General features: G+C 51.4%; 1 protein-coding gene across 1 annotated transcript in view; it reads right to left on the bottom strand.

The window, feature by feature from the left end:
- Pepd (peptidase D) overlaps positions 1-27104 on the bottom strand; it is a 136033-nt gene that overhangs the window by 12759 nt on the left and 96170 nt on the right. Inside the window, exons 10-12 of the mRNA XM_028754198.1 lie at positions 11221-11289; positions 9986-10063; positions 242-390 (exon numbers count right to left, since the gene is read on the bottom strand). Of these exons, the coding sequence (XP_028610031.1) occupies positions 242-390; positions 9986-10063; positions 11221-11289 (296 nt within the window). The remainder of the gene's footprint in view (positions 1-241; positions 391-9985; positions 10064-11220; positions 11290-27104) is intronic.

Here is a 27104-nt window from a genome sequence, read left to right on the forward strand (position 1 = left end):
CATGGGTTCATGAGGGTTTGAACTTCCAGATCCAGCTCTCTTCCTGGTTGGTGCCAACCCCGTTGTCCTTAAGGGTGCTCTGGGGACGTCACGGCACCTGGAATCTAACTGGCCAAGCATGTGGAATAGATGCAAACAGACTCTAGGATCTGCTTCCCGTGGGTGTCTGTCTGTCAGGGTATGTGTCCCGTCCTCCCCCCATCTCCCAGCCAGGCCCTGAGCTGGCTCTCCTGCCCCTCACCTGGCTTCATGGTGCTCATGACAGTTCTGCAGCTCCTGAGCACTGCTTCATAGATGGCCTTCTGGTCCTCTGTGAACTTGCCATTGGCAGGGAAGGAGCAGGTGATGTCAGAAGCAAAGCAGTAGTACTCTCCACCCATGTCGAACAGGCTGTGGGGACAGGACACTGTGAGGTGGGTGGGCAGATGTCCAGAGGTGCCAACCCCCCAAACCCCCTTCACTGTTTCTGCTGGGGCCTGGCTGCAGCAGGGAGCTGAGGTCACCTCCTCAGATGTGACTGACGTAGACTGTACCTTTCCAGAAGGGAAAGGAGCTAGACCTAGTGGTGCAGGCCCATCACCTCAGTGACTTGAGAGGTGGAGGCAGGAGGATTGAAACTTTTAAGACTGAGCTGGGTATGGTGGCACATGACTTTAATCCCAGCACCCAGGAGGCAGAAGCAGGCAGATCTCTCGTTCACAGCCAGCCTAGTTTACAGAGCACGTTCTAGGCAGGGGATGGGGTGAGGGAATCTCTGCCTGGGCTACAGAGTAAGTTTGAAGCCAGTCTGGAAATTTTGTGAGACCCTCATCTCAGAACAAAGTAGAGAGAGCACAGGAGATGTTGCTTAGTAGATTGTGCTAGCCTAGCACATATGAGATCCTAGGCTCAGCCTCCAGAACCACAGAAAAAAAACCGATGGGAAGAGGAGAGTGAGGGAAAGAGCAAGGGAGGGCTGGCTCAGCCTGATCAGGGAAAGCTGAGAAGCATGGCCTTAGCAGCCTGAGCTGTGGGGACCCATTCAGAATATCGAGAGGACTCACAGAAGGATGGCTAGGTCTCCAGATTCCCACATGCCAACTGCCTTCCTTATGAGCTTGTCTAGAGACTCTCTCAAGGTGGGGACCTTGCTTGTGCCCAGGATACATTTGCCATATTTGTCAGTGGGTTGAGCTGCACCAGGCCTTTCTGTTAGACCCACGAAGATTGGGAGGAACCAGCAGGTGATTGGTGCCTCTGGCTCTGTTCTACTGCCTGGTATCATCCTCCCCCTGCTCAGGTAGGATACACGTCTCACCAGTGCCCAAGAGAGGGGCAGAGGAAGTGTCAGAGTAGCTCCCTGGCTAGTAATGCTTTCCTGGGGCCTGGATAGAGGGTGCTGCCACATGATCCCCTGGTGGGTGGCTGTGCAGGCTGAGATGGCAAAGAGGTCTTGCAGGAGAGGAAGTAGAGGCCCAGAGGACCTGAGCCAGTGGAGGCTGGACAATGGCAGGAAACAGCCAGGCCTGCTGGGTCAGGAGAATGGAGATACCACTCTGGATACCATGTGACGGCTCTTGGTACAGCAGAACCCACCTAATGGGTTATGGGGCTCAACACTGTGGACGGAGAATCCTGCCCTGTGCAGCATCTGGGATGGAGCAAAAGAAGGCTTGTGGGTCCAGGCCTGGCTTTCAGGATATGGATCAGTCTCCCATGGCAAGGGTCACCTCCGAATGCCAGAGTGACGAAGGCAAAAGGATGTGCACACAGGGCACCCCTTCCCAACCCACTCCTCTTTAGCACTCGCAGGAGGGTTGTGACATTAATCCCAGTGAAACTGGCTGAGGGACCATGGCCCAGTCTTCCTGCATCAACGGAGGCCAGCTCTGCTCAGCGTGCTGGTGCTGGTGCTGGTGCTGGTGCCGGTGCCGTATCCATCTGCAGTCACACACATGCCGGCTGGTCTGAGTCCAGGGCATATCTAGCTTCCTTTATGAGAGCCTCTCACCCAAATTCCACTCTAATGGTAACCACAAACATTCCAGAAGCTGCCTGTGTGCTGGTATTGAGAGATAGAGCAAGGGAGCGGGGCGGGCCCCTTGCCCTGCATGGAGGGCATGGATTCCAGCCACATGGCTGGCCAGACAGCACTGGCTATTGCATGGCAGCTGATTTTAAAGAAAAAAAACCTCAACGCTCAATATGCTCGGACACCATACTGAAATCCAAAGTCCTCGATGAGGCACTTTTTAATCTCCCGACTCTTCTGGTTGCAAAACACCATAAACGGGGTCAACAGTACGGAAAGCAAAGCATAGATAATATCTCAGGTGATTCCTGGGGAGCCACCCTCCAACTCCCAGCGTGACTGGGAACTTTGGCTTGGGTCAAAGTCTCTGGGGGGGGGCCCTGTGTAGTATAGATTCAAGAGACCTAGGCCTCACTTGAGGAGGACCCACCCCACCCAACTTAGTTACAAGAGAGCCATGAAACATGAGTCGCCGGAGACACGCCCAGGCATTTGCTCCCTGGGGTGCACTGTGGCCCTTAGAGCTAGAAACTGCTTGTAGGTTTACTCCTATGCAGGCCGTGCTCATCCTTAGACTGGGCACAGGGAAGCCGCAGCTGGAGGTCTGTGAACACAGACCTAGCAAAGCCCTCATTTGAGGAAGGCAAACATCTCAGTTACCTTGTGTCGACTTGGCCAGGCAACCTTTGAGACCTCGTTTTCCCATCTTTGACATGGGAACGTGTCTCTTGCAAGCTGCAGGTGTGTAAGGGGTCTTGGGGCAGAGCAGGCTGCAGTGAGATACAGGGGGTTCCAGTCTCGTGTTGCCAGAGGAAACAACACTTTTATGTGGGCTTTCTGGAGTCAGTAATGCTTCATGGTTTGATGGATTCAGGGCATCTGAGAATAAACGGCCTGGGCAGACAGGACAGGGCCAGGCACGTGGGGACACTCACTCCTGGGAGGTGCCACATAAAGGGTGACCTGCAATTGCCTCTGGGGAAGAAGAGTCTACTGATGCTAGTCTAAAGGAAAAACAGAAATGAGCTATTTTTAAAAACCAGGAAGCTCACAAGATGACACAAAATGCTAGAGTCATCTAGAATGGGACAAACAAGATTCTCTGGGGCACGGCAGACTGAACCGAGCTCTCCGAACCTTCCCTAGAACAGAGGTAAGATGGCGGGTGCCTGACGTCTTCAGCCAGCCAGGCTTTCTCCACTGTCTGAAGACTTCAAGTCGATTTTTTTTTTCAATTTTTTTGTTAAATTCACCCACTTTCTGGAGAAGGAAGTGCACACCCAGCCAGCCAGTTCCATCCTGCCCAGCGATGCTTGGGCACGGGCTTGAGTCTATTTTTGTGTTCTCAGTTCCCCATATTTTCAGCCTTTTTTTTTTCCTGTTGTTGTTTATTGTTTTTAAATCCTCCCTCAGTGCTTTTCCAAGCATAAGTGATTCCAATTCAAGCCATTTGAAATCCAGGGAAGAAAGCCATCACTTTTATAAATCACCTCCCTCCAGTGTTCTGTCTATTGCGCCCGTTCTTTCCATGCAGAACTATGATAGAGAATTCGGTCACTCTTGGCTCAATCGAGAATGCGAGATCTCCCCTTCCTGGCTGTGTAGGGACACCCACCAGGGACACCTCCATCACTAGCCGAGTGGGTCTGTGTGATAATCTGAGACATCTGGGAAATGACATGTCTTCAAGCAATGTGCTGGCGTCTTTTCCCCACATGTGTTCCTATGGCTGTGGTTCTGGCTGGGATGAACAGTTCTGTCTTCCGCTGGCTCTTCATGGGGCAGCTCCAGGCCTGGGCTACCTGCCACCGCTGGCTCACCCAGACCCTGTCCAGACCCTACTTAACTCCCTTAGGCCCTGTGCAGGGACCAGCCGGCCCACAGGCAGAAGGGCTCCAAGGGAAACTCGGCAATGTTTATACAAGGGCCACTTTGTACTCGGCTTGTAGCTTTATTTTAATCTTAGTATGCAGCACACACTCAGCGGCTTCTCACCCAAGACTGACATCTTACATGCACGTGTGTTAAGCATGCTTGCTTTGTGCAGACGCCCCAGTCTGCATCCCAGCCTGGAGGGAGAGAGGTGGGGTTCTGAACAGCAGAAAATGCTCATCTACCCAGTCCTTGGCAGGGGACAGAAAGGAAGGCAGCTGGTCGCTCTGTCTCTGCAGCAGTGCATGTGCCCCAGGCTGGCCACAGTGGGTTCACAGGTCAGCTGCCTGCCCCCAGCTCCTCTCCAGGCCTCTGTGCATGCTAGCCCTCAGGGATGGCCAGCAGCAGCAGAGCCATCCCGTGACTGTTCCCCTTGGTTATAGGTAGACCTATGGAGGGAAATTCTTCCTGTAGAGCCTCTGGGCTGGGTGATCCTCAGGGACTAGGTAGGCAGGGATGGTCCCCCATGCCAGCAGCATATCCCTATCCCCAAATCCCCAGTGTAGACTGTAATGAGAATAGTACCATGTTGGGCTCCTCCTATGTCTGCAGAGAACTGGCACTGCCCTCTAAGAGATGCCACAGAGATACAGAGCACTGGTACCAGGCCAAGCCCCAAGGAGAGCACCATACTGTGGCCTGGACCCGAGGCAGGCACTCAGCTGCTGCCTGCCTCAGCCCCGTGAGCCCAGGGTTGGTGGGTGGGGGAGGGGGAGGGGGAGGAGGAGGCTAGCAGTCATTATCATGCAGGCAGCACATGCTTCATTTCACTTGTTGGGTGACCAGAGTCTTGTGATGTCTGTAAGCACTGTCTAGACTAGCGCTTTTTAAACCATAGGTCGTGACGTCAATGGAGTGGGCGAGGCCACAAAACAGTGACAAACTAAACAGAAGGGACAGAGAGCACGTGGGAAGGGCCTCTGCTTACGGCTAGGAGGCATATTTGCAAATGTGCTAGTTTGATTTGAAGGGTAATGGTGTTCTGGGATGGGACACTCATCCTGACAGACAGGGCCTTGTGTTTGCAGAACTCTCACCCAAAGGCTAGCTTATCTTCCCCCAGGAAAAGCTCCAGGAGGGGCCCCCTAGTGGTCACCAAGCATCCCTTTGGAAATAACAAGGCTGGGAGGGGATAGGAGTTGAGCCTGGCAGCAGGCAGCTAGCCCTGGATGACATTCTCTAAAGTCTACTGGAATCTTGGATTCACCACCGCCACCGCCACCACCATACTCCTTTACTCCAGGCCTTCTGCATCAGGGAAAGGGCCCTGGGCACAGATCCACTCTGCCTGGGGCCACAACTGGCAGCCTGACACACAACTAGAGCAGGCACAATCATCTCCAGTGCAGACTCATGGGCTGTAGAGTCTGCTAAAGCCCTTGGTATCTGCAGCCCAGGGCTGAGAATTGACTTGCCTGTCATGGCAACAGCTCTGCAAGACAGCCTGGCTCCAGCTGTGACCCAGACGGAGTGACAGCAGCACAGTACTGGGGGCCCTTAAGTACTAACTGTCCTGGGATGAAACTACCCACATTTCTCTGGGTTTTGGTGACCTCTGGACATGGCCATTACCAGAGCAGGGAGACAGATGAGGCCGAAGGCCACAGCAAGGACGGATAGGGAGGGAACATTAGGCAGCTGCTGTGTGCAGGGCTAGGACAGGCCCATCCCTAGGTGGACTGCAGGCCCACCTCCCACACCCCAGGTCAGCACAACAAACCACAACCCAGACAACCCGGTCGAGTCCTAAGGCTACACTGCCCTCTTCTGGCCAGTGCTGGAAAGCCCTGTACACCATCAGCCAGACCTGAGGCACATGTGCTCTAACAGGTTTGGAGACGGGCACGACACCTCTTATTCTTATAGAGTGGTGAGCAGCTGAGGAGACATGTCCCACCTGCTCCCCAAATCAGAGCCCCCACTGAGGAGACATTGTCTACTGTTTGGGGTGAGCTTGCATAGGCGTCAGAGGAAGCAGGTGGGAAACTGCACAAGAGTGACTCAACCTGGGATGCCCTGCTTCCTGCTGGGTTTAGGCACAGCTGGTACTTTTAAGTTGGCCAAGGTACAGCTTTTGTCTGTGGGCTTAGATGTCTATAGTCTGAGCAGACTGTAAGAGGGCTCAGAAGGGTATCTGAGGAGCACTCCTTGACCCAGAGCCTGTGGGCCATGGCTCCTTCCCTGCTTCTCTAGGCCAGATGTGTTTGCAACCACTTGCCAGGAGCTAGAGGCAGTGTGGAGCATATTCTGTGGCCTCCCACTCAGGAAGGGCCTCCTGTGATCTTGTCAACACTATTCTTTATACTGAACGAGCTGGAAGCACCAACTAACAAGACTGCCACACTTGGCAAGCCGGGTCATCAAAACCCCACCTGATTGCCTTGAAACGGAGAACAAAATGCAGCCGACGCCTCCTGCAGGAGAGGACTTGACTGGAGGGTCCGGGGGGACTCCAAGGACACAGCTGGAAGGTCCAGGCCTCATGGCACCGAACTGAGCTGACGAGAGGCCCAGTCACACATATTCCTATGCCCTCCCTAGGATCCACACGGAGCAGCTGGGTATGGGATCTGGCTGAGAGAAACAGGAAGGGACTTGGGAGCTACAGGCTGGGATGTGGGATGGCCTTAAGCTCTTGGCTGACAAACTTGATCTGCAGCACAGACCAGCCTGGGCAACATCTAGACCTCACGTGTGACGACTGTGGCCCACGGCTAAGTGGCCTTAGCTGACTCTCCGCCCCACCTAAGGTTTACATGAGCAGGCACAGTGGTGCATGCCTGTAATCCAAGCACTTGGGAGGCCATGGTGGGAGTGGGGGTGGCTGCTATAAATTAAGGACAGCCTGGGCTACAGTGTGAGGCCCTAAACTGTTAAAAAAAAATTGCCCAAATAAAGTAGGCCTGATTTGTGTTCTGCCCTGGCCTAGGGCTGGAAAATGCACCTCAGAGACAAGGAAGGCAGGAAGAAGCCCAGCCTGTCTGGCTTTGCAGTTCTGCCTCAGCTTTCATGGCTCCAACCCCTTGGAGCCAGGTGCTCTAGGACCCCCATAGAGAGAAGAACCCTGAGGTGGGAGGGAGGAGCCTCTTGGTTCCTGGTGTACTTCTGTGGGGATATGCTGAGAAGTGTGGGTGCACCCACTTCTGGACTGAAAGAGACTGAAGGGGCTGTCACTCGGCACCTACCCCATGGCTCTGAACCAGCTCTGACCCCTAAAGAGCCTCACTGCTGTTAGCATATCTTTCTTGTCAAAAGCTAGGTAGAGCCCAGAACCCATCCCTATGCTTGGTGCCTGGAGCACATGCCCTGTCCCGGGGGCACTCAGCTTTGGGGTAGCCTCCTGTACTGGGGGCACTCAGCTTTGGGACAGCCTCCAGTTCATACACATACTCTGGTTCCCTACCTTATGATGAAGCATCGTGGCTTTATGTTAGGATAACAGTGTGATTTATTATTTACCAAACGCGCTAGGTGCTTGGCAGATCAATTTCAATAAAACAATGGATTATAAATGCCGCCAGCAATCTGGCAGTAGCAGTAATCAACAAAACATGTTCTAAATGCTGCATAATAAATTGACTATAATAAACTCATAATGATTCCACTGGCTACATTTCAAAGTTAGCACTAGAAAAACAAAATCACCAATTTGAGTTTGGCATGAACGCCCCTGGGTTTCCTCAGATCACTTCTGTCCACAGCTGTATCAGGAGATGCAGGTGCCACATGCTGCCCATGAGGGCTGAGGTCACAGCAGACAGGCCATGGAGATGCCCAAGGTATATAGGCCCTGGCTGGCCCCTGCTCATCTCTGGGATTCCCAGAAATGCAGGCAGGGCTGGCCTTCTTACAGGGCAAGAACTCTCTTTTGGACAGATAGAGTAGAAAGTGGAGTAGCTGCTTCCTCTGGGGTGTGCTGAACTCAGGAAGAGTCAAATTCATAGCCAAGGTGGGCTCCAACCAGAGGTCCCCCGGGATGTCAGGGATCGCAGCCTCTGCCCCAGGACTGGGTTCTACCCCCCTGTCCTCTGGTCCTAGCCAGCATAGGCCAGAACCAGAGAGCATCAGAAAAGCTCTTGGAATTTGTGGTTTGGGTCAAAGTGTCAACTCCTTAGAGGCTGAGGCAGGAGAATTGAATCAAGTCCTGCCTGGAAGACTTAGTAAGACTGTCTCAAAAAAACAAGTGAGAAGAGGGCTGGCAGCAGGCACGGCTCAACACTGGAGTATAGGCCAAACATGCTTACAGCCCCAGGTACCAGGGAGCGCCGTAGCGCCGTGAGGCCTGGGTAAGGGGTAGAGGAGGGCTCGGGGCAATCGCAGAGCCGGATGAGGCCAGGTGGCCTCTCTGGTCTACACGGGGGCCTATTCGTCTCTTGTCAATACTGAGGCAAATTTGAGGCAGCCAGCCCTATCCCCGATCCCTGTGAGCATGAATGCACCCAGCACCCTGCTGTGTCTCAGCCACTCCAGCCCCAGCCAGCACCCAACTGAGCTGCCTGGAGGCGGCTCTCACAGCTCCCAGGCCCACACAGGCCCACCATTCCGAGACGGCGCAGACGTCTGTTTTGAGGACTTGTGCTGCTAGGCAAGCCAGGGGGACTCACACTGACAGTGCTCCTGTATGTAGGGCTTCCTGGAGGAGATGGAGTGGCGATGACTGGCAGTCCTAAAAGCTGGTGTCCGGGGTTCCTCTGGTCTCCTCTCTTCCTGGCTCCCACTTGGCTTATTGGTTTGGGCCTCAGGAAGAGGTCTTTATCAGGCAACCCTGCTCCTCATATACCCTTTCTGCCATTATCACGGGGAGTCCTGACATGTGTGTTATCTTCCACTCACAGATGGGTAAACTGAGGCACAGACAGAAGTTCTCCTTACAGGAAGCCAAGCTGCTTGAATGTCTTACTCAGTTGCTGGGCCTTGTGGCAGACTGGCCGGGCATGTGCCACACGGACCCTGGGACTGAGTGCTTGTCTCGTATTTGGTAGTCACTCCTCAAAGCATGGAGTCTTTCTCTACAGCTCCTTATCTGTCTGTCCATGCACTGTGCTCCCCCTAGGTAGACATGGGCTCCCGTGACCTGCAGCAGGGCCGAAGCCATACAGGAGCAGTTATCACAGGAACCTGAGGCTGGGGGGTGAGTGTAGCAAGTGGCTGAGAAGAAAACTGATGGTCAGAATATGCTGTGCCACAGCCAAGGAGCCCAAACAACATCTAAGAGCCAGCCAGGAGTGGTGGTTTATGCCTGTAATCCCAGCACCTGGGAGGCAGAGGCAGGAGGATTGCTAAGTTCTTGGCCAGCTCTAGCTAGACCGTCTTATCAACAGAACAAAACCCAAACAGACATTTAAGAAGCAGGCAGGACAGGAGCCCTCTGCTCAGATGATGCTCACATCACATCCTGAGGCTTGTGAGCACGCTCCAGACTCCAAGGCGGCCCTTAGCAGCCCAGGGTGGCTCAAGCCAGCCCTGGGCAATGTCTGCTGGGAATCACGGAGTGACCGTTAGGAATGGCTGTATCTGTGAGTGCAGGTCCCTCCAAGCCCAAGGACGGCAGGCTAGTATGCTCTGCCCACATCTGCCCTATGTGGCCTTGTGAGGAACTGAGGGTGTGGCAGAGCCAAGGGGAATTGCTGTGTACGGTGAGGAGCCCGGTGGTCGAGGGTAATAGGTTTTAGGGTGGGAATGTAACCAAACACAGGGAACTTAATGGTTGGAAAGGGCAGCCTGGAAGAAGCTGGGGGATAGTAAAAAAAAAGCTCCCCACCCTGTTCACAACCCCACAGAAAACTCCCTGAAATCTTGTTGGCACTCTGCCTTGTGATGTTTGTTTAAATAGGGTGCAGGTCTTAGGCCTGGAGAAGTTAGCATTTAGGCTGACAGCTACAGCAGAGAAGTCTGGGCTGAACGCAGGCCCAAGGCTTTGCTGTAGCTAGCCCTCTTGGGACAGGGGCCCAGAGGCCTCTGGCTGAGCCAGCTGTGGAGCGTCTACTTTTGTCCTGACTATGCACGCGCACAGTGGGGCGACGGCAGCTCAGTCTCACTTACCAAATATCTCCATCCTTGATGGTCCGGTCATTGGGGGCTCCGGCATGGCCATAATGCAGCACAGCCGCGTTCTCACCGCTGTAAAGAGCCACAGAGGATGGTTAAGGGCTCACTGTCACCCAGCAGGCCCTGGGGGCTGAACCAGGCCCACAGCCAGGAGTAGAGGAACATGGTGTCCCTGCCTGACAGAGAGCTGGGAGCAGCTCCTTGAGTCTGACAGCAGCCTTCTGGGCTGAGAGTGTAGGCAGCACATGAAAAGATCAGAGGCTCATGGGCCTGGAGAAGGGCTGAAGGCGGGGAGGTTTCACAGGAAGGGTGCTGGCAGTCTCTGGAACATCTTGGTTCTATCCAGGGCCAGTGGCTCCTTGTTCCCTGTTCTGTGCAGCTACCCTAATGAGCTACCCTTTAGGAAGAACTTACAAGTCTGTCCAAAGGGAGGGGCACCTGGGTGTAATATTTATGGCTCCATTCGGGAGTCTCAGGAATCATAAAAGTAGAAATAATGATTTTTTTCCTCTATCCACCAGAGAAGCACATTTCCAAGGGCTGCGATGCTCGGATGTATTATTCATGTACAAGGGTGCTCACTCACTGGCATCTGCAGTGCCTACCTCTGTCTGGGCTGCAATGGGACCAGGCTGGAAGGACAGAGCTTGGGTCAGCCCAGACACAGGAGGCTACCTACACCTATGATGAGGGATGGCTCGGACTGACGAGCAAGCTCTGCTCTTACAGATACAGTCACACCTGCAACCAGCCAGTCACACAGCTATGCATGCCCCGAGAGCACAGCAGAGCGGTCAAAGCCAGTGGCTGTCCCTATGGCCATGGTTAGTTCTACAATGTATTTACGCTAAAGCATATCCCATCGTGTGCAGATGACATAGCCTCAGTGTGCCACGGAGACACTCACAGAGCCCAACATCTGCCCCCCACCATGCACACACTCCTGTAAAAGGACTCACTGCTACAGTCCCTCTACTGACACAGCTCCATCCATGTTTTATCCCACACAGCAATCCACCCACCTGCTACATGCTACTTGTGGGCTACCCTGTTTGTCTTACGCTATGGTGCACATGTGTGATGGGCATGGAGTGCTGGGGGTAGAGGGCAAGATGACTTCCAGGCACTGGTTGGGACACAGGAGTGAGCCAGTGCCCCTGAGCTAGGGGTTAGAGGATGGAGTACTCCCTGTTGCATGTCCTCCCAAGAGCCCTGGGCCCAAGACTTACCTGCAGCAGATACAGGTGTAAGAGGTGTGGCGCATGCCACCCTTAGAGTAACAATAGTGCTGGAACAGGCTGTGGAGAGAGGGGGGGGATGTTACTGGAGTCTATGCAGCTTTGCTCTTACTCTTTGTTTGCAGATACCCTACATGGACTTGCTTCTGCCATACCCTTGAGCACGCTGGAGTTCCCCAGTGAGTGTGAGCAGAGGCTGGCCCTGGAGCACAGACCCTTTCTGGGAGAACTTTCTAGCTATACTGTCAGGACTCCTAGGCAAGCAGAACACTGGAGCTTGACCCCTCAGAGACAAGCTGGGATGAGGGACACACTTGTGTAGTGCTGGAGGGGTCTCCTTGTGAGTCTGTGACTGGAGCATGGCTGAGGAGCAGCATGCCCCAGTGTTAGCCTGGGCTATCAAGAGAGTGCTGTGCAGATGGGATGGCAGGGCAACCTCCAGGGAGGAGGGGAGGTCTTGGGGGTAGGCTCCTGCTTGAGAAAGCAATAAGCCAGCTGGGCTTCGGGAAACACTCACACCTTAAACATGTAGGCCCATCAGCAAGGGCTGAAAGGACAGATGGGCCTGACCCCAGTGCCAAGGTCTGCCTTTGGGAGAGGGCTATCATTACAGTGTGCACAGTGACAAGGCACAGTGACAGTGGCAGGAAGTGGTCAGCCTTCTACAAGGCTCAACAATGAGAACACATGTGTTAGGGGAGGAGCGGTGAGCTGCCTCCTCACACTGGGACGCCCTGGGCAGCCTCAGGAGGCTGTCCAGATGAGGATGGACCAGACCTGTCATAAGAGAAGGCTGAACTCTCAAGTGGACACAGTAGCATATACCTGTAACCCCAGCCCCCGGGACATTGAGGCAGGAGGATTACTAAGAGTTCAAAATAAGCTTGGGATACATGTCAAAATCCTGTCTTCAAAAATCCAAAACCAAGCAAACAAGAACAAACACAAGAAAGCCAGGGCTGGAGGGAAGGCTCACACTGAGCTGCAAGCTCTGTTTTCACGGTGTGGTTCCAGCATCCACATCAGAAGGCTCAAAACTGTCTGAAACTTCAGCTTCAGGAGACAGACACCTTCATCTGACCTCCATGGGCACCAGGCATACATGTGGTACACAACATACATGCAGGCAGGCAAAGCACTCATGTACATACATAAAAATAAAAATCACCCTCCCCTAACCCCTTGATAATTCCTCACTAAGAAGTCTTGACTGGTCTGGAACTCTAGACCAGGCTGGCCTTGAACTCACAGAGATCTCCCTGCCTCTACCTCCTGAGTGTTGAGACTAAAGGCAAGCTCCACCAGCCTGATCTTTTTATTTTAATAAAGAAAGCTGAGTTCTAGGGAGGCTGCAGTGCCCAGAGCTTTAGAATGCCCCACCCTCAGGTCCTACCCCCACTCCCATATGCCTCGGACCTCAGCTTTAGGACATGACATGTCCAGCCTCTGCAGACCATAACTGGTAAGGGGATGACGGTAGAGAGCTGCCTTCACTCCATCCCAGAGGCTCCAGCATATTCTCCCTGCTGGTCTCTGACTCAACCCTGCCCCAGCAAGCGAGCCTAGGTGGTCTTATCCCGCCTACTGTCACCTGCAGGGTACCAAAGGCAGCCCGTGGGCACACTGAGAGGCAGCCCTGCCTGCCCTGCACGTTCCAGGCCTGTTTTGGAAACTGTCTGTGTGGAGGAGTTTAATCTTCTAGGCACCGTAAACACAAATTATGTATAATTGTTATGATTGGGTATTAAGTAGTTGTTATGCAGAAACGGTTCCACTGGATTCGATCGGCTTTCAGACTCGCCTTGAAAAACCTCCCAGGATAATTGGGAGTCTTACAAGTGAAATGTTTCCTCAACACAAAGGATTTGAGGAGCTGGGGAAGGTGGGAAGACACTCACTCCTTCCCTTAGCTGGTCCCATAGTCACAACGGGAACATCAAGGCCATGAGCAGTCAGACCTTAGTCAGAGAGCTCATCCCTAGAACTCTACCTGCCCTGGGCAGTCAGCCTCCCACTACAAATCCCTGACAGGCAGCCTCAGAAATAGCTCTTGCTCTGTAGGCACGCCTCTAGGGCACCCATGGGGTTTCAGTGCTCCTCAGCTATCAGAAACTTGGTCCTTTCACAAACATCAGGGGGCCACATGGCCATGTTCACAGGAGTGGGGACAGGTGACTTATACATGACCACAGGTGCCACCAGGATTGTCTGGCTTCAGAAAGGATAGGCAGAAGGACAGCCATGCCACTGGCATACATGTAAAGGTGGCAAACATATTTCACCAGGCGGAGCCTAGGGCCTAATCTCAGCAGGGACAACCAACCTTCCTTGTATCCTTAGCTTCTGTGGAAGAAAAAAAAGCAATGCCCAATAGGAGGCATGGTTTCTAACAGAAAGGTAAGGAAGACCCAGTTTTCAACAGTAAGCCTCAGCCCAACACTGGCCATCTTCCAGCTACAAGCAGGAGTTCCATGGAGGACAATCACCCCCATGCAGAAGACCCACCCCAAAGTGCGTCTGCTGTTCTTCACACTTGACAGTGACATGTTTTGTTCTAAATGATTGTCTGAACACCTGGTGGCTAGCTATTGTTGGTATTTCTGGAGGCCATGGAACCTTTGGAACATGGGGCCTGCTGGTAGACACAGGCTAACTGGGAGTGAGCCTGAGATAACTCACCCCACTCTGAGTCCAGTTCTCCACCTGCTGATCCTCCCAAGGTCACAGCCGGAGCTGTTCTTGTTGCAAGCCTTTTCTGCCACAATGAGATGATAGTCCCTACACTATGAGCCAAGAATCAAGCCTTCCTCCCTTACGTTGCTTCAGTCAGCTCTTCTGTCATGGTCACAGGAAAAGCAGCCAGTGCAAGATCCAGCCCTTACACATGTGAGGCCAGCGCCTCACTGCTTGGTGTTTGGCTTTTTTTTTTCCCGATAGAAGAACAAGGACGCATGGCTGGTTCAGAGGTAGTAACAAGTAGACTAAGCAGCCACCACATTCTCTGCAGGCTTCTTGCCTGGAGAGTGTAAAGGTGCCCAAGTTCTAAAGACAGTGAGGGTGAGGCAGGGGCCTGGTGAGGTAGTGTTGTCCTTATGATCTGTAAGGGGTAGGTACAGAGGAGCACATGCTTTGACCTGAGCCACAGTTGCCACAGGGAGCAGCGCTAGGCTCCGTGCAGGTTGGTCTGAGCTCAGCAGGCAGAGCTGGGATAAGCAAGCATGGGCCAGGGAGCAGAGCAACCTGACATCATATGCCAGGACACTTCAAAGGGGTCTCTCTGCAACTTCATGGAAAACAGGACAACTGGAAGGCAGAGAAGGCTCTGGCTAACTTAGCAATGGAAAGGCCAACTGATGCAATTTGCCGTAGGCTGCTAGCTGCCCCTACGGAAGTACGGTATGTGAACTGATGGAGAGTCGCTGCCAGAAGCCTTCCAGCCTCCCACACAGAGGTGCAGCATGAAACATGACACGCAGGGCAGAAAACAAGGCTGCAGGCTAGACGGTCAGCCTGGAGACCTGGAAGCTGCAGCTGAAATGTGGGCTCAGGAGAGGCAGAGGCTTAGATCGGAGAGGTCATCCACACATCGAGCCGGGCCTGCATGTGACACATGCACGCACAAAGGCAGGACATGAGGCAACCAGGCAACAGAGCAAGCAGCCAGAATGCCTGCTGGGCTATGCGAGGCACATGTATCTCAGGATTCAAACACAGGATCGATTGCACCGGTTTCCCTATTCAAATGGGAATGATCTTTGGGGTTTAGAAACCCTCAAACAGGATATAAACGAAAGTCTCAAGCCTTTGATGGTGATACTGGAGTTGTTAGCAGGAGGGTACAGAGATCCAAACTGAATAGCCTCAAGACTGCCAGCCAAGGACTACAGATACAGCCATAGCATAGGCCCTGTATACACATCTGTCACCCTCAGGCCCCCAGCTCATCACACACATCACACTCACACACCACACACACACGCACAGCATGGGCTTTTATACACATCATACACATGCCACACACAGCATTCACGCGTATCACATACGCCATAGACAAACCACAGTTCAGTTCTCACATATGCACATCACATACGTATCACACACATACAGTCACTCGCTCATGACACACACCCATCACACATGCCACATACATGTCATACTATAGATACCATGCCAGTACATGGCACGGGCCATATACACACCTGTGATGCTCACATACAATAAATACATATTAAACCCCACCACTATGAGCTCATAGACCTATCATGGCATACCATTATGGACCCAGTGCACACACACATCATGCCCTCCCACTATGGACTCACACTCCCATCATGTCCCACCATGAGCTTGCACACCCATCATACGCTCCTACAACCACTATGGATTAACACACCCACCACGCCCTACACCCACTATAAACTCACACACCCCAAATCACCAATGCATACAAAATTTTCATATATAACAAACAGCAGGTTAAGACCTTCACCGACCCAAGGATTTCCAAAAACAATGCCTGAGACCTTAAACACATAGGGTATGAGTAATACCTAGAAGGGCACCATGGAGCTGGGTGGCAGTGACACACACCTTTAATTCCAGTGCTTAGAGGGGCAAAGGCAAGTGGATCTCTGAGAGTTTGAGGCCAGCCTGGTCTACCAAGCAAACCCTAGGATAGCCAGGACTGTTACACAGAGAAACTCTGGAAAAAAAATCCCAAGTGGACAGAATGGAAGGAACTGGAAATGACCAGTCTCCTCACTAGAGGATGACAGACTGCACGACAGTTCTGAGAAAACCTGTTTTTTTTTTTTTCCTGTAAATCTGTGGTTTGCACACAGTACAGGGATGGTGCTAGATTCCTCTGCTCTTTTGGAAGCACTGAGAACAGGGCACTATGGGGGTTTGAATGGGAATGTCCCCCACTGGCTCATGGATTTGAATGTTTCTTCATCGGGGAGTGGCACTGTTTGGGAAGGATTAGGGGGTGTGGCCTTGTTGGAGTTAGAGTGTCATGGGTGGTGGTGGGGGGGGGGGCTTTGAGGTTCCAAAAGCCCAAGCCAGGCCCAGACTCTCACTCTGCCTACAGATCGGGATGTAGTCCTCAGCTACTGCTCCAGTGCCTGCCTTCACAACACCATGCTTCCGGCGATAACGGACTCAGTCTCTGAAACAGTAAGCAAGCCCCAATTAGATTCGTTCTCGTAGGAGAGCTGCCTTGGTTGTGGTATCTCTTCACAGCAGTCGGACAGTGACTAAGACAAGCACACTGACCAGGCACCAGGGTGACAACCAAGGAACTTTCTGAATGCAAAAAGGCCGACAATGTCCCAGCTATCCACCTGTCCACACACCCCTACTGCCTGAGCTCCTGGGGCTCTTGTCTGCTTGGCCATTCCTCTAATACCCTTGCCATAAATTTTTCTCAAGCCAGCCTCAGGTAAGAGTTGCACTGTATCCGGACATAAATGAGAACCTGAGGTAACCTGGGAAAATCTGCTCAGTGAATAACAAGGTGGATGGAGTCACTACAGTGACAGAATGAACTCAGGGCCATTTGTCAGTGTCTGGAGATGACTAATGGGGCAAAACCCAGCAAATGCCCAGGCCCATGTCTGTATAGATCATGTCCCCAGGGACAGCATTCTGGGCCTGCCTCTCTGGCCTTGGGAGTGTGCCTCGGCCTGCGGCCTGCTCTAGCCCTTGAATAGGATAAGCAGTCCTTGAAAATGCACCAGTTGATTAAAAGAACAGCAGGCCTGCCCTAGTAGCAAAAGTCGGCTGAGCATTTAAAAACACACACACACACACACACACACACACACACACACACACACACAAACAAAACCAAGACTGGTAGCTCCCGAGGCTGGGGCCTTGGAGGTCAGCAGAGGCAGCTCTGGCTACATCATCCCCCAGGCTGGGTTTTGATGGACATCAAGACGTAGAGAATGGCATGAATAGGCACATGGGGAGGGAGGAGAGCAGGGATGCAGGCCACAAGGCCACACAGAAGGGCTAGGAGAGTGAGTGCTCTGGACATTGGCTGTGAGGCTGGGTAGAGGAAAACTGTGTGGCCTGAGGAGTACCCCCACCCCAAGTCCCTTGTCCTCTCAGTCTTTGATGAACAACACACACACACACACACACACACACAGCCTCCTGGACTCTGCTCAGTCCTGACTCAGACACTAAGCCCCTGATCTGCCACTTGTCACCTATGTGTACCTGATGGGCCTCAGTCTCATTTGTGAAAAATGGGATGATGGTATCTACTTCCTCTGAGTTTTTGGCTTAATCAGCAGAATGCGTGGGTCAGTGATTGACACGCAATGAGCACCATGCACACAGCATGCCTGCCTGTTCGGAGGTATTAAGGAGAGCTCACAGGGTAGAGCCCTCTCCTGTAAGAAATGGAAAGTCTGTGGACATCTAGCACTGGGCTTTGAGAAACAGACCTGGACACATGCACATACAGACAGACACTGGAACACCTGAACTGGGGTACTTCCCTGGGCCTCCTCTGCTCCCAGACCCCAGGTGAGGACAGACCCAGAGAAGGCTAGGGACGGACATGCCACTGCCAAGGCTCTGTGTGTGTTGATCAAGTGGATTTTACAGTATGCTGCCTAGAAGGGCCTGGCGTAAAGCCTTAGGTTAAAGCCAGCGATGCATCGTTAGTGCAACTAGCACTAGCAGAGGGCCTGCCAGCATCACAGCACAGCCTGCACCAATGTGGCATCATTAGCCACACTGACGGTGGTGGCATCTTTGTCTTCAGCAGCCTCGTCTGCATCCTGGTGCTCCCCAAGCCTCCATAATCCTTCCTCCCACCTACCCCACCCTAGTACTAGTCAAGAGGACTTGACCTGGGAAATGCCTTCCTAGCTCAGCCGCACAAAGGTCCTGCCAATCTTACCACAGGGTATGCGTAGGGTGTCTTGGGCCTGCAGAGACCATCCTCGGCCGTTTGTTTTAGCTTCTCTGCTCCTGACAGGTAGGGTAGCTCTGTGCATTGGCTACCTCTCTTGCTACTGTGACCAAACACCTCATACGAAGCAGTAGTAGGAAGGAAGGGCTTATTTTGCCTCAGATGTGAGGATGTAGTTCCTCATGGTGGCAGCAGGGGTATGAGCTAGCTCATTCACAAGAGGGCCGATCTTAGCATTGAGCTGGCTTTTTTTTTCTTTTTTCCACCTAGAACTCCAGCCCATGGGACAGTGGTGCCCACACTCAGGATGGGTCTCCTTCCCTCAGATAACTGACTCTGGTGAAACCCTCACAGATGCACCCTAAGTGATCCCAACTCCAGTCAGGATGTTAGTGAAGATTAACACTTCACTAACACGTGCAATCTAAGGTCCTATCATGGAGGGATATCATGGGGTCGGGCTTGGTGTCTGTAGAGGTTCAGGTTTGAATGCTTCCAAAGCCTAGGGCCTGTTGGATGTGTGGTTTGGGATGGGACCTTTTGCAGATCCATCCTGGGAAGTCTGAATGGGACCATGCAGGGAAGGGCTTCGTGTTGCATAAATCCTGGTGGCAGAGGGTGCTACGATAACACCCTCTATGTCTGTGCACAGGGTCTGCAAGGACTTACGGCTCTACCCGGTCTTGGGGGAAGAGGCACCAGGTGGCTAGTACGAAGCAGCAGCTGGTACTCGGAGACAGGATGCTGGGATTCAGGAACCCCAGAGGACCAGCCTCACTAACCAGAGGCAAGGGCAGCAGCAGAGTCTGCAGTGGTCATGGCGGGAGTGAACAGCGACTGTGCAGCAGCTCCCCTCGACTGGAAAGGCCTTATCAAGGTACGAGATAATTAGCATTTTAATTGGATAATTGGGAATTCTAAATTGCCTATCTTCTATTAAGCATAACCGAGGACATAACATGACATTCAATTAACAAATCGTCCCCTTTATTCTTGACATGCTTGATTAAGCCGAGTTTCTGACTTTGTCCATATCAGTTATTGGAAGACGAAAAAAAATATGCCAAACTGAGCCCAACGTGTTGCTTTAATTTGTCAAAGCCCTGGCTGCAGTAGACTACTAAAATTCTCAATTCATTCATATTCCCTTCTCTCTCTCTCTCTCTCTCTCTCTCTCTCTCTCTCTCACACACACACACACACACACACACACACACACACACACACACGCACACACCCTTAGAAACTCTTAAGACATTCTTAACTTTTAGACACATTATGCACAGTGGGGGCTGAAGAGACGGCTCAATGGCTAGGGGCACTTGCTCTTCTAGAGAATGTGGGTTCAGTTCCCATCACCCGTGTGTCAGCTCACATCTGTAACTCCAGTCCCGGGGGTATCTGAAGCCTTCTTCTGGACCCATGCATGTGGTACACTTGGAATACATGCAGTCAAAACACCCATATGCATAAACTAAAAATAAACCTTGGTAAAAACTGTACACATTACCAAGCAGAGAGGGGCCACCCAGAACCCCCTCTGACTGGCGATCTGAATTCTTGTTTAGGCTGCGAGGCTAAGCACTGCAAGGGAATATAAATAAAAGTTAAAAATATCTCTCTGGGTTCCCTGAGGGACACGCCTGACTGCACAGGGGTTGATGTCAAAAGTATCCCCTCTCCAGGAAAAAGACATCGGGGTGGGTATAGCCCTCATGCCTCACTGGACAACGACAGGGGGGCCAGAGCCATTACAGTCTCCTTCAATTACTGGAGGTCAGGCCTCTATCCCTGCCTTTGCAAGATTAGAATCACCACAGCCCTTCTATACTTGGAGAAGGGAGGAGATGTCAGGGGCATCCCTGATTACACACTGAAGGCCTAAAATCAGCCATAGGCCTAAAATCAGCCATAGGTCTGTCATACATGTATACTAACACCAAGTCTTGGGTCTCTGTGGAAAAACATTGAAACAGATGGCTATAAGCTAATGTAAACAGGCAGCTTTTGTGGAAATTTACCAGCCTGAGTAGTCATAGACCTTGAAAATAGGTAGTCTTGGCAGACAATACCAACTTAGATAAGGACAAGCGAGTCATAGGCAGAGTCATAGTGACTTGTCCCCTGAACCTTCACCCAGCCGATACCCGTTTCTGAAAGATATCTGTATTCCCCCTGAACACCCACACTCCAGTGTCATCCCCTTCCCCACATCCTGCCTTTCTGTGTTTATAACCCCTGTGTGAATGAATTACAATTTGAAAAAAAAATAAATTATTAAAAAAATTGTACACATTGTTCATCATGGCAGCACACACCTTTACTCCCAGCACTCAGGAGGCTGAGGCAGGCAGAGCTCTGTGAGTTTGAGGCCAGCCTGGTTAAACAGAGACTCTGTCAACACACACACACACACACACACACACACACACAATCTTATCAGCCAGTGATAACCTCTATTAAATATTTTGAACACCCTTCTAGGCATTTTTAAAATGCATAAACACAGGTTTAAAAATATAATTAGCTGTCAAGCGTTTTACTGAAATATGACATCCATGCAGGCAGGATTCAGATCCTAAGGAGACAGCATAATGAACTGGCACCACATACGTGCCTCTTCCTCTCGTCAGCCTTCCTGCCCACGTGTGGCCTGACTCCTGACGCTGCAGATTGGGCTTGCCGGTTTTTGAGCTTGCCATAAGTAGGCTCAGGTAGCATGTTCTCCTTAGTGTCCGGCATCTCTTGCCACCCAGCATCCTGAGTGTGAGATGTGTGGGTGGTGGGTGCTCTTGTCTGTCTGTCCGGTCACTCCTGCATTTTACTGTTGCTTTGGAATCACTGGAACTTACCCACGATATAAAAGCACTGTACATGCTGAAGGGTTTATCTTGGTCCCATGACCTGGGCAGAATATCATGGTGGAGGCTGGCAGGTAGGGCTCAGGAGCTTTTTCATTGTGAGCAGGAAAGAGAAAGAACACATAGGAAAAGGCCAGGGCAAGATGCTGTCCCAAGCAGACCCATAGTGACCTAGTCCCAGTGAGTACTTCCTCCAAGTCGGCCCCCCTCCCATCTCTCACTGCACCCCAGCAAAAGTGACACATTCTGACAGCATCAAGAGACTGGAGCACTGGTTAGGCTGGCGCCCTCATGATCTGACTGTTTCTAATCATGCTGTCACAGACTTACCGAGAGGTGGGCTTCACTAATCTGTAGCTTTCTTAATTCAACCAAGCTGACAGGAGAGATTCGCCACCAGAGGGATGGAGATGAGGCTCAGCAGGTGAAATTCCTTGCCATCCATATGTGAAGACCTGGGTTAGAGTCTCCAGAACCCACATACAAGCTAGAAGTGCACAATCCCTGCACTCCTACAGGGAGGCAGGATGTGGAGAAAGAACCCCAGGAAACCCAAGGGCCGGAGAGCCTAGTGTGTACATCCAAAAGCAACAAAGAAACACTGTTATTGACACAGCTAGGACTGATGTCCAAGGTTGTTCTTTGACCTATACACTTGAGCCACTGGACATGCGTAGCCACATTCACACAGAGGTATATATGAACATACACATTAGGCATACATACACATTACATGAACACACACACACACACACACACACACACACACACACACACACACACACATACTTTAAAAAAAAATCACTGGGGCCAGACACAGAGATGGCTCAGTGGTTAAGAGCACTGACTGCTCTTGCACAGGATCTGGTTCAGTTCCTAGCACATACATGGTAGCTCACGACCATCCATAATTCCAGTTCGGAGGGTTCTTTCAGCCTCCATGGTCACCAGGCACACATGTGGTACATATACATACATGTAGGCAAGACACTCAAACAAATAAGATAAAGATAAATACACCTTTAAAAACAGCTGAGTAGAGCCCAGCGTATTTTTCCACTCTCGCAGTGGGCCTTCAGGCTGCTAGAGTGGCTCCCACGTCACAGCCATTACGAATGCTGCTGCTGTAGAAGCCCTCTGGTCTTTTGGGACCCTCATACATGCTTCTCTGTTAAGCTGACATATGGGAGTAGAGGTATGACGTCACAGGGTCCTGTGTGGGTTCAGCTCTAATAGAGAAAGGATAAGAGGTTTTCCAGGGGGCCATATATGTGGAGCCCCTGATTTTTCTTCCACTTCCCACCTGTGCAGGGAGCTGATCGGATCCAGACAGCTCTACAGACAAATAGCCTGCCGGGTCCGGCTAAGTACCTAAAGATTTCAAAACTCTGCTCTTTGTCAGGAGTCCTGTGTCTGTGCTGTTTCCATTCTGAATGCTGTGTGCCTAGGAATGACCGTTTCTCCACACTGCCACTGCCCCTCCCATGCAGGCACCCTCTCCTCTTGCCTGGTCACTGGTGACCTTCCTGCTCGGCTCCTTGAGGATATCACAGGACTCTTCTGGTTAAATCCAACAGTTATGGCCCACCTCAATGCCCTGGTCGCTTTCATTTTGTTAGTTTTCCTCCTTGTTCCTGATACTGCCAGGTGACCTCATGTCTCTGGGCCACTGGGTATGCTCCATTGTCTCTGCAGAGAGCCCTTGGAAATCCCCCACTGTGGATTCTTGCCTTCTCTAGTAATAACTTCTAATGACGCATTCCTAGAGAGGCCAGTCCTGAATCTAGGGAAAGGTAATCTTGTTTCTGCTTTAATCATCACATATATATCCACTTAACTATTTGTCTGCCCATCCATCCATCCATCCATCCATCCATCCATCCATCCATCCATCCTCCCTCCCTCCCTCATCTGCTATGGACTGGGGTTTCACTGCAGTCTGACCTCATATAGTGCTTGGCACACATGATGTTTGGGCTACATTTCAAAGAGTGACTGAATAACTAACTTTGAATAAATATACCCAGCAGTATGCAGTTTATGATTTACACAGCCAGCCACATGCTGTCAGATATCTAGCTCACTTCCACCTGGGTTATGACGGACACTCCTGGCCATGTGCCTTTTCGCTGGCGTGGTCTCCATTCCTAGCCATAGAATTACTGAAGACATACATAGTGATTAGTCTCAGAGAGTGTTCTGTGAACAGTTCCCTGGACACTCAGAAAAGACTCTCAAGGTCCTTAGCAGCAGCACACCTTGGGGTCTGTCTGCCCACAGGAATGGGCATCTGGCAGGCAAAACACCAGGTACTTTACTAATAAACCGATGAATCTGAAATGCTTAGTCCTTGTATTTCTTCCTTTCTGAATGGTTTGTTCCTTTTTGAAAAATGTGGACGTTCATCTTCTTATTGATCCTTACGGGATTTATATACGGAGAGTTCTAGGCAGTGGTGTAGCCTCTCATCCATGTAACATTCTCTCCTCTGGTCTTTAATCTTCTTTATGGTATTTCTGGACAGATCATTTACATTTTTATTGGTCTGGTGTTGACTTTTTTCTTTATGGCCTCTTCCTTTGGCATCATATTTAAGATTTCTCTTTCTTATCCCTGCGATTATATAAACTATGCCTTTTGGTGTATATGTGGGGAGGGGCAGGCTTCTGTTTCCCTACTTACTTTCTTAGCCAGCCCTGAGTTTACTGGACTAAGGTTCTGAGGAGGGACCCAGCGAGTCATCTTAGTGTTGCTGTGTCCACACACCTGCCAAAACAGCTGAGGGAGGTAGGCTACTCTGGACCATGTCCTGAGAGCTTTGGCCTGTTGTGGAGGGAAGGGGTGTGTGTGTGGTATGGCAGTTGGGGGTGTGACATCAAGGATTTGTTCACATGGTTGTGGACCAGGAAGCAGACCAAGCAGGCAAGAGCCAGGGGCAGATAGATGTTTCCAAGGATGTCCCAACTGACCTACTGCCCCTAGCCAGACCTACCTACTAAAGGTTCTATAGCCTTCCAATGTATCCCCATGGCAGCACATCTAAAACATGAAGTTTCAGATTCAAGCCATAACTGTTCCCATTTGTTTTCTCTCACAAATTGGCCTCACAAAGTGACCCAGATCATCATCTTGTTAAAAAAGACGAATTCTTCACACACACGCGCGCGCACACGTGCATGTGTTTGTGTGCGCGTGTGTGCTAGTGCACTCAGCTCCTCCATCATTTGTCTGTGCTTAAGTGCAAGGACTGTGACACTCATTGTGACTTGCAGGATAAGTACCACCTTCTCCCCAAGGAGCTGGCACAGCACACGCTGACTTTTTCCAGTATTTTTTTGATGACTTTCAGAGTGACACATATGACAGCAGTCAGGTGACAACGCACAGGAGGCAGAAGCTCCAAGCCCATAGTACATGGCTCAGGTGGGAAACTCCAGGTCTGAGCATCCATCTGAGGACATGCTTCCTGAGCAAGAGAGCCTCAGCTTTGGATGGCCCTACAGGAAGATGGGAGTGCAGCTTGCTGATGGTTCTCTACCTGATTCTGGCTGGAGTCAACATCTGCTCACAACTGAACAGACCTCTCTAAAAGTGCCTCCCTTCTCCCACCCCAACCCCACCCCTACCCCTGCCTCAGAACAGGAATCACCCTGGGAAACGCAGGCCACATGATGTCTGGGAAACAGAAAGGGTGCACCGTGGAGGGAAATGATATCCAATCCAGAGGCCATTTTCTTCCCAAGGGACATTTGCTCTGTAAATGTACTCTTTTAAGTTGTTACTTGCCAAATTGAAAAATTATACTTTCTTTTTTTTTTGTTTTTCGAGACAGGGTTTCTATGTGTAGTCCTGGCTGTCCTGGAACTCACTCTGTAGACCAGGCTGGCCTCGAACTCAGAAATCCACCTGCCTCTGCCTCCCGAGTACTGGGATTAAAAGCGTGCGCCACCACTGCCCGGTGGAAAATTATACTTAAGATAAAAGGTTTTCCTTTTAGCTGGGTGGTGGTGGTGCACACCTCTAATCTCAGCACTCAGGAGGCAGAGGCACACAGATCTCTGAGACCGAGGCCAGATTGCTCTGCAGAGTGAGTTCCAGGACAGCTAGAGCTACACAGAGAAGCCCTGTCATGAAAAACAAACAAACAAAAACAAAAATAAAATTAACAATAAAAGTTTTAAAATCTTTACAAGGAGCTGGAGAGATGACTGGCTCAGTGGTTAAGAGCTCTCTCTGTTCTTGCGGAGGCCTGGAGTTCGGTTTGTAACAATCGTATCAAGAGGCTCATAGCTGCCTGTAAATCTAAGTCCAGAGTATCTGCTGCCCTCTTCTAGTATTCAGGAGCAGCTGCAAACATGTGGTGCACAAAACTGTGCTGACACACACATTGTATAAACAAAACTAGCTCTTTAAAGAGCATACAGGGAAAAAACTCAATTTAAAGAAAACCAGGAAGTAGCAGATAGTAGATGTGGAATGTGAGATTGGCTGAAACCGAGAAAACGTCACGCGACTGGCCAGGGCTGGGCTGGTCTGCTCGGAGGTGTCTTGGAAGAAAAGCCTTGGCTTTGCTTCCACCAGAGAGGGGTTTTGTGTCTGGACCCTTTTCCAGTACTCTCAAGTTTCCATTTGGCAGCTGTGGGATAGACTCCAACAGACTTCAAGTTCACCTCAGTGTCTGAGCCTGCATCTGTGCCTGGCTCAGCTGGCATGGGACAGCAGGCCAGAGAGGACCCTGTGGACAAAGGCCAAACAGGCCTCTTGATCTTTGGGCCTGGGGTGCTGAGGGACGTCAGGGATTGAAGTCATTTCCAAGCAAATCTGGAGGCTGAGAGCACTGTCTAAGCAGGTGCCAAATTCTTATGAGGATGGCCTGCTCTGCTAACGAGGCTTGGCGTAGGTACCTCCCTCAGCTCAGAGTGCTGGCAGGAGTCACGCCTGGCATGCTGCATCTGCTTTATCCAACACTATGAGATTGGGTCACTAGACACAGCCTGGGCAAAGCATCAATCATCAGGTTTATCAGGCTGTGGGTCCAAGGCTATAAAGCACCACTAATGTCCAGTGGCTGTTTACTCCACTGTGTGTGGGGGGGATCCTTCAAGGCTCCCCAACTCTGTGTTCTTCCTTCGGGAATGAAACCTGAGATCCTCTGGCAGACAGATGTTCCCTAAATACTGGAACGCCAAGTTACAGCTGGGGCGGGTGGGACAGCAGACCCAAATCACCCCAGTTAGAGAAGAAAGTGTTTGCCTTGTGAACCCCTCCAGGGCATTCGCTTCGTTTTAAAAGACTCCAGTGAAACTTTATTTCTAGATATGCAATTCCTTGCTCAGCCTTATTATCTAGAATATTTTATAAATGTGAAAACCTGTGAGTTATTTCTCTGAGGAAATGTCGTTTTGGATGAATGCCTTCCTGAGGCACGGTCTTGCACATGTCACCCCAAGCTCTCGGTCTTGGGTAGCTCTCTGCAGCCCCCTTGCACTCTGATCTACTTCCTGGGTTCTATGCCCACACATTCCTGCAGATAGAACTGAAGGTGTCTCAGGGGGGAAGCAGCCACAGTTAACTTGCAAGCAGCCAGAGACAAAAGTCACCAGAGATATTATTAGGTACAGGACTGAAAGTAAGAATCTAGTCACCCAGGAGCTAGTGAGAGCCCAGTGGTCAGTGAGGTATCAGGAGGCCAAACCAGCTTGGAGGGACCTGGAAGGAGCAGGTCAAGTCCCCTTCCACCTTCATGAAATAAGAGCCAGGATCAAGAAGGCCAGGTTCCAGACACCTATGAAAGTATCTGTTTCCTCCTTGAGAAATTTCTTAAAGCACTCAGGAACTACAAAGCCGAAGACAGACCCAGAACCTCAGAGAAGGGTCGCTGAGGTGTAAGGCCAGACCCTGGTGAGTCCTGGGAGGGGCCTCTTTCCACCCTGCATGGGGCTGTGTGGTAGCAGTGTGCTGGCCTGCTGACTGTGGAGTTGTTCTGAGCCTTCCTGTGTCACCCCTGTTCATGGCTCTGAGCCTTCCTGTGTCACTCCTGCTCATGGCTCTGAGCCTTCCTGTGTCACCCCTGCTCATGGCTC

Source organism: Grammomys surdaster, unplaced genomic scaffold (genome assembly GCF_004785775.1).
Source record: "Grammomys surdaster isolate TR1022 unplaced genomic scaffold, NIH_TR_1.0 125984, whole genome shotgun sequence".
Taxonomy (NCBI): Eukaryota; Metazoa; Chordata; class Mammalia; order Rodentia; family Muridae; genus Grammomys; species Grammomys surdaster.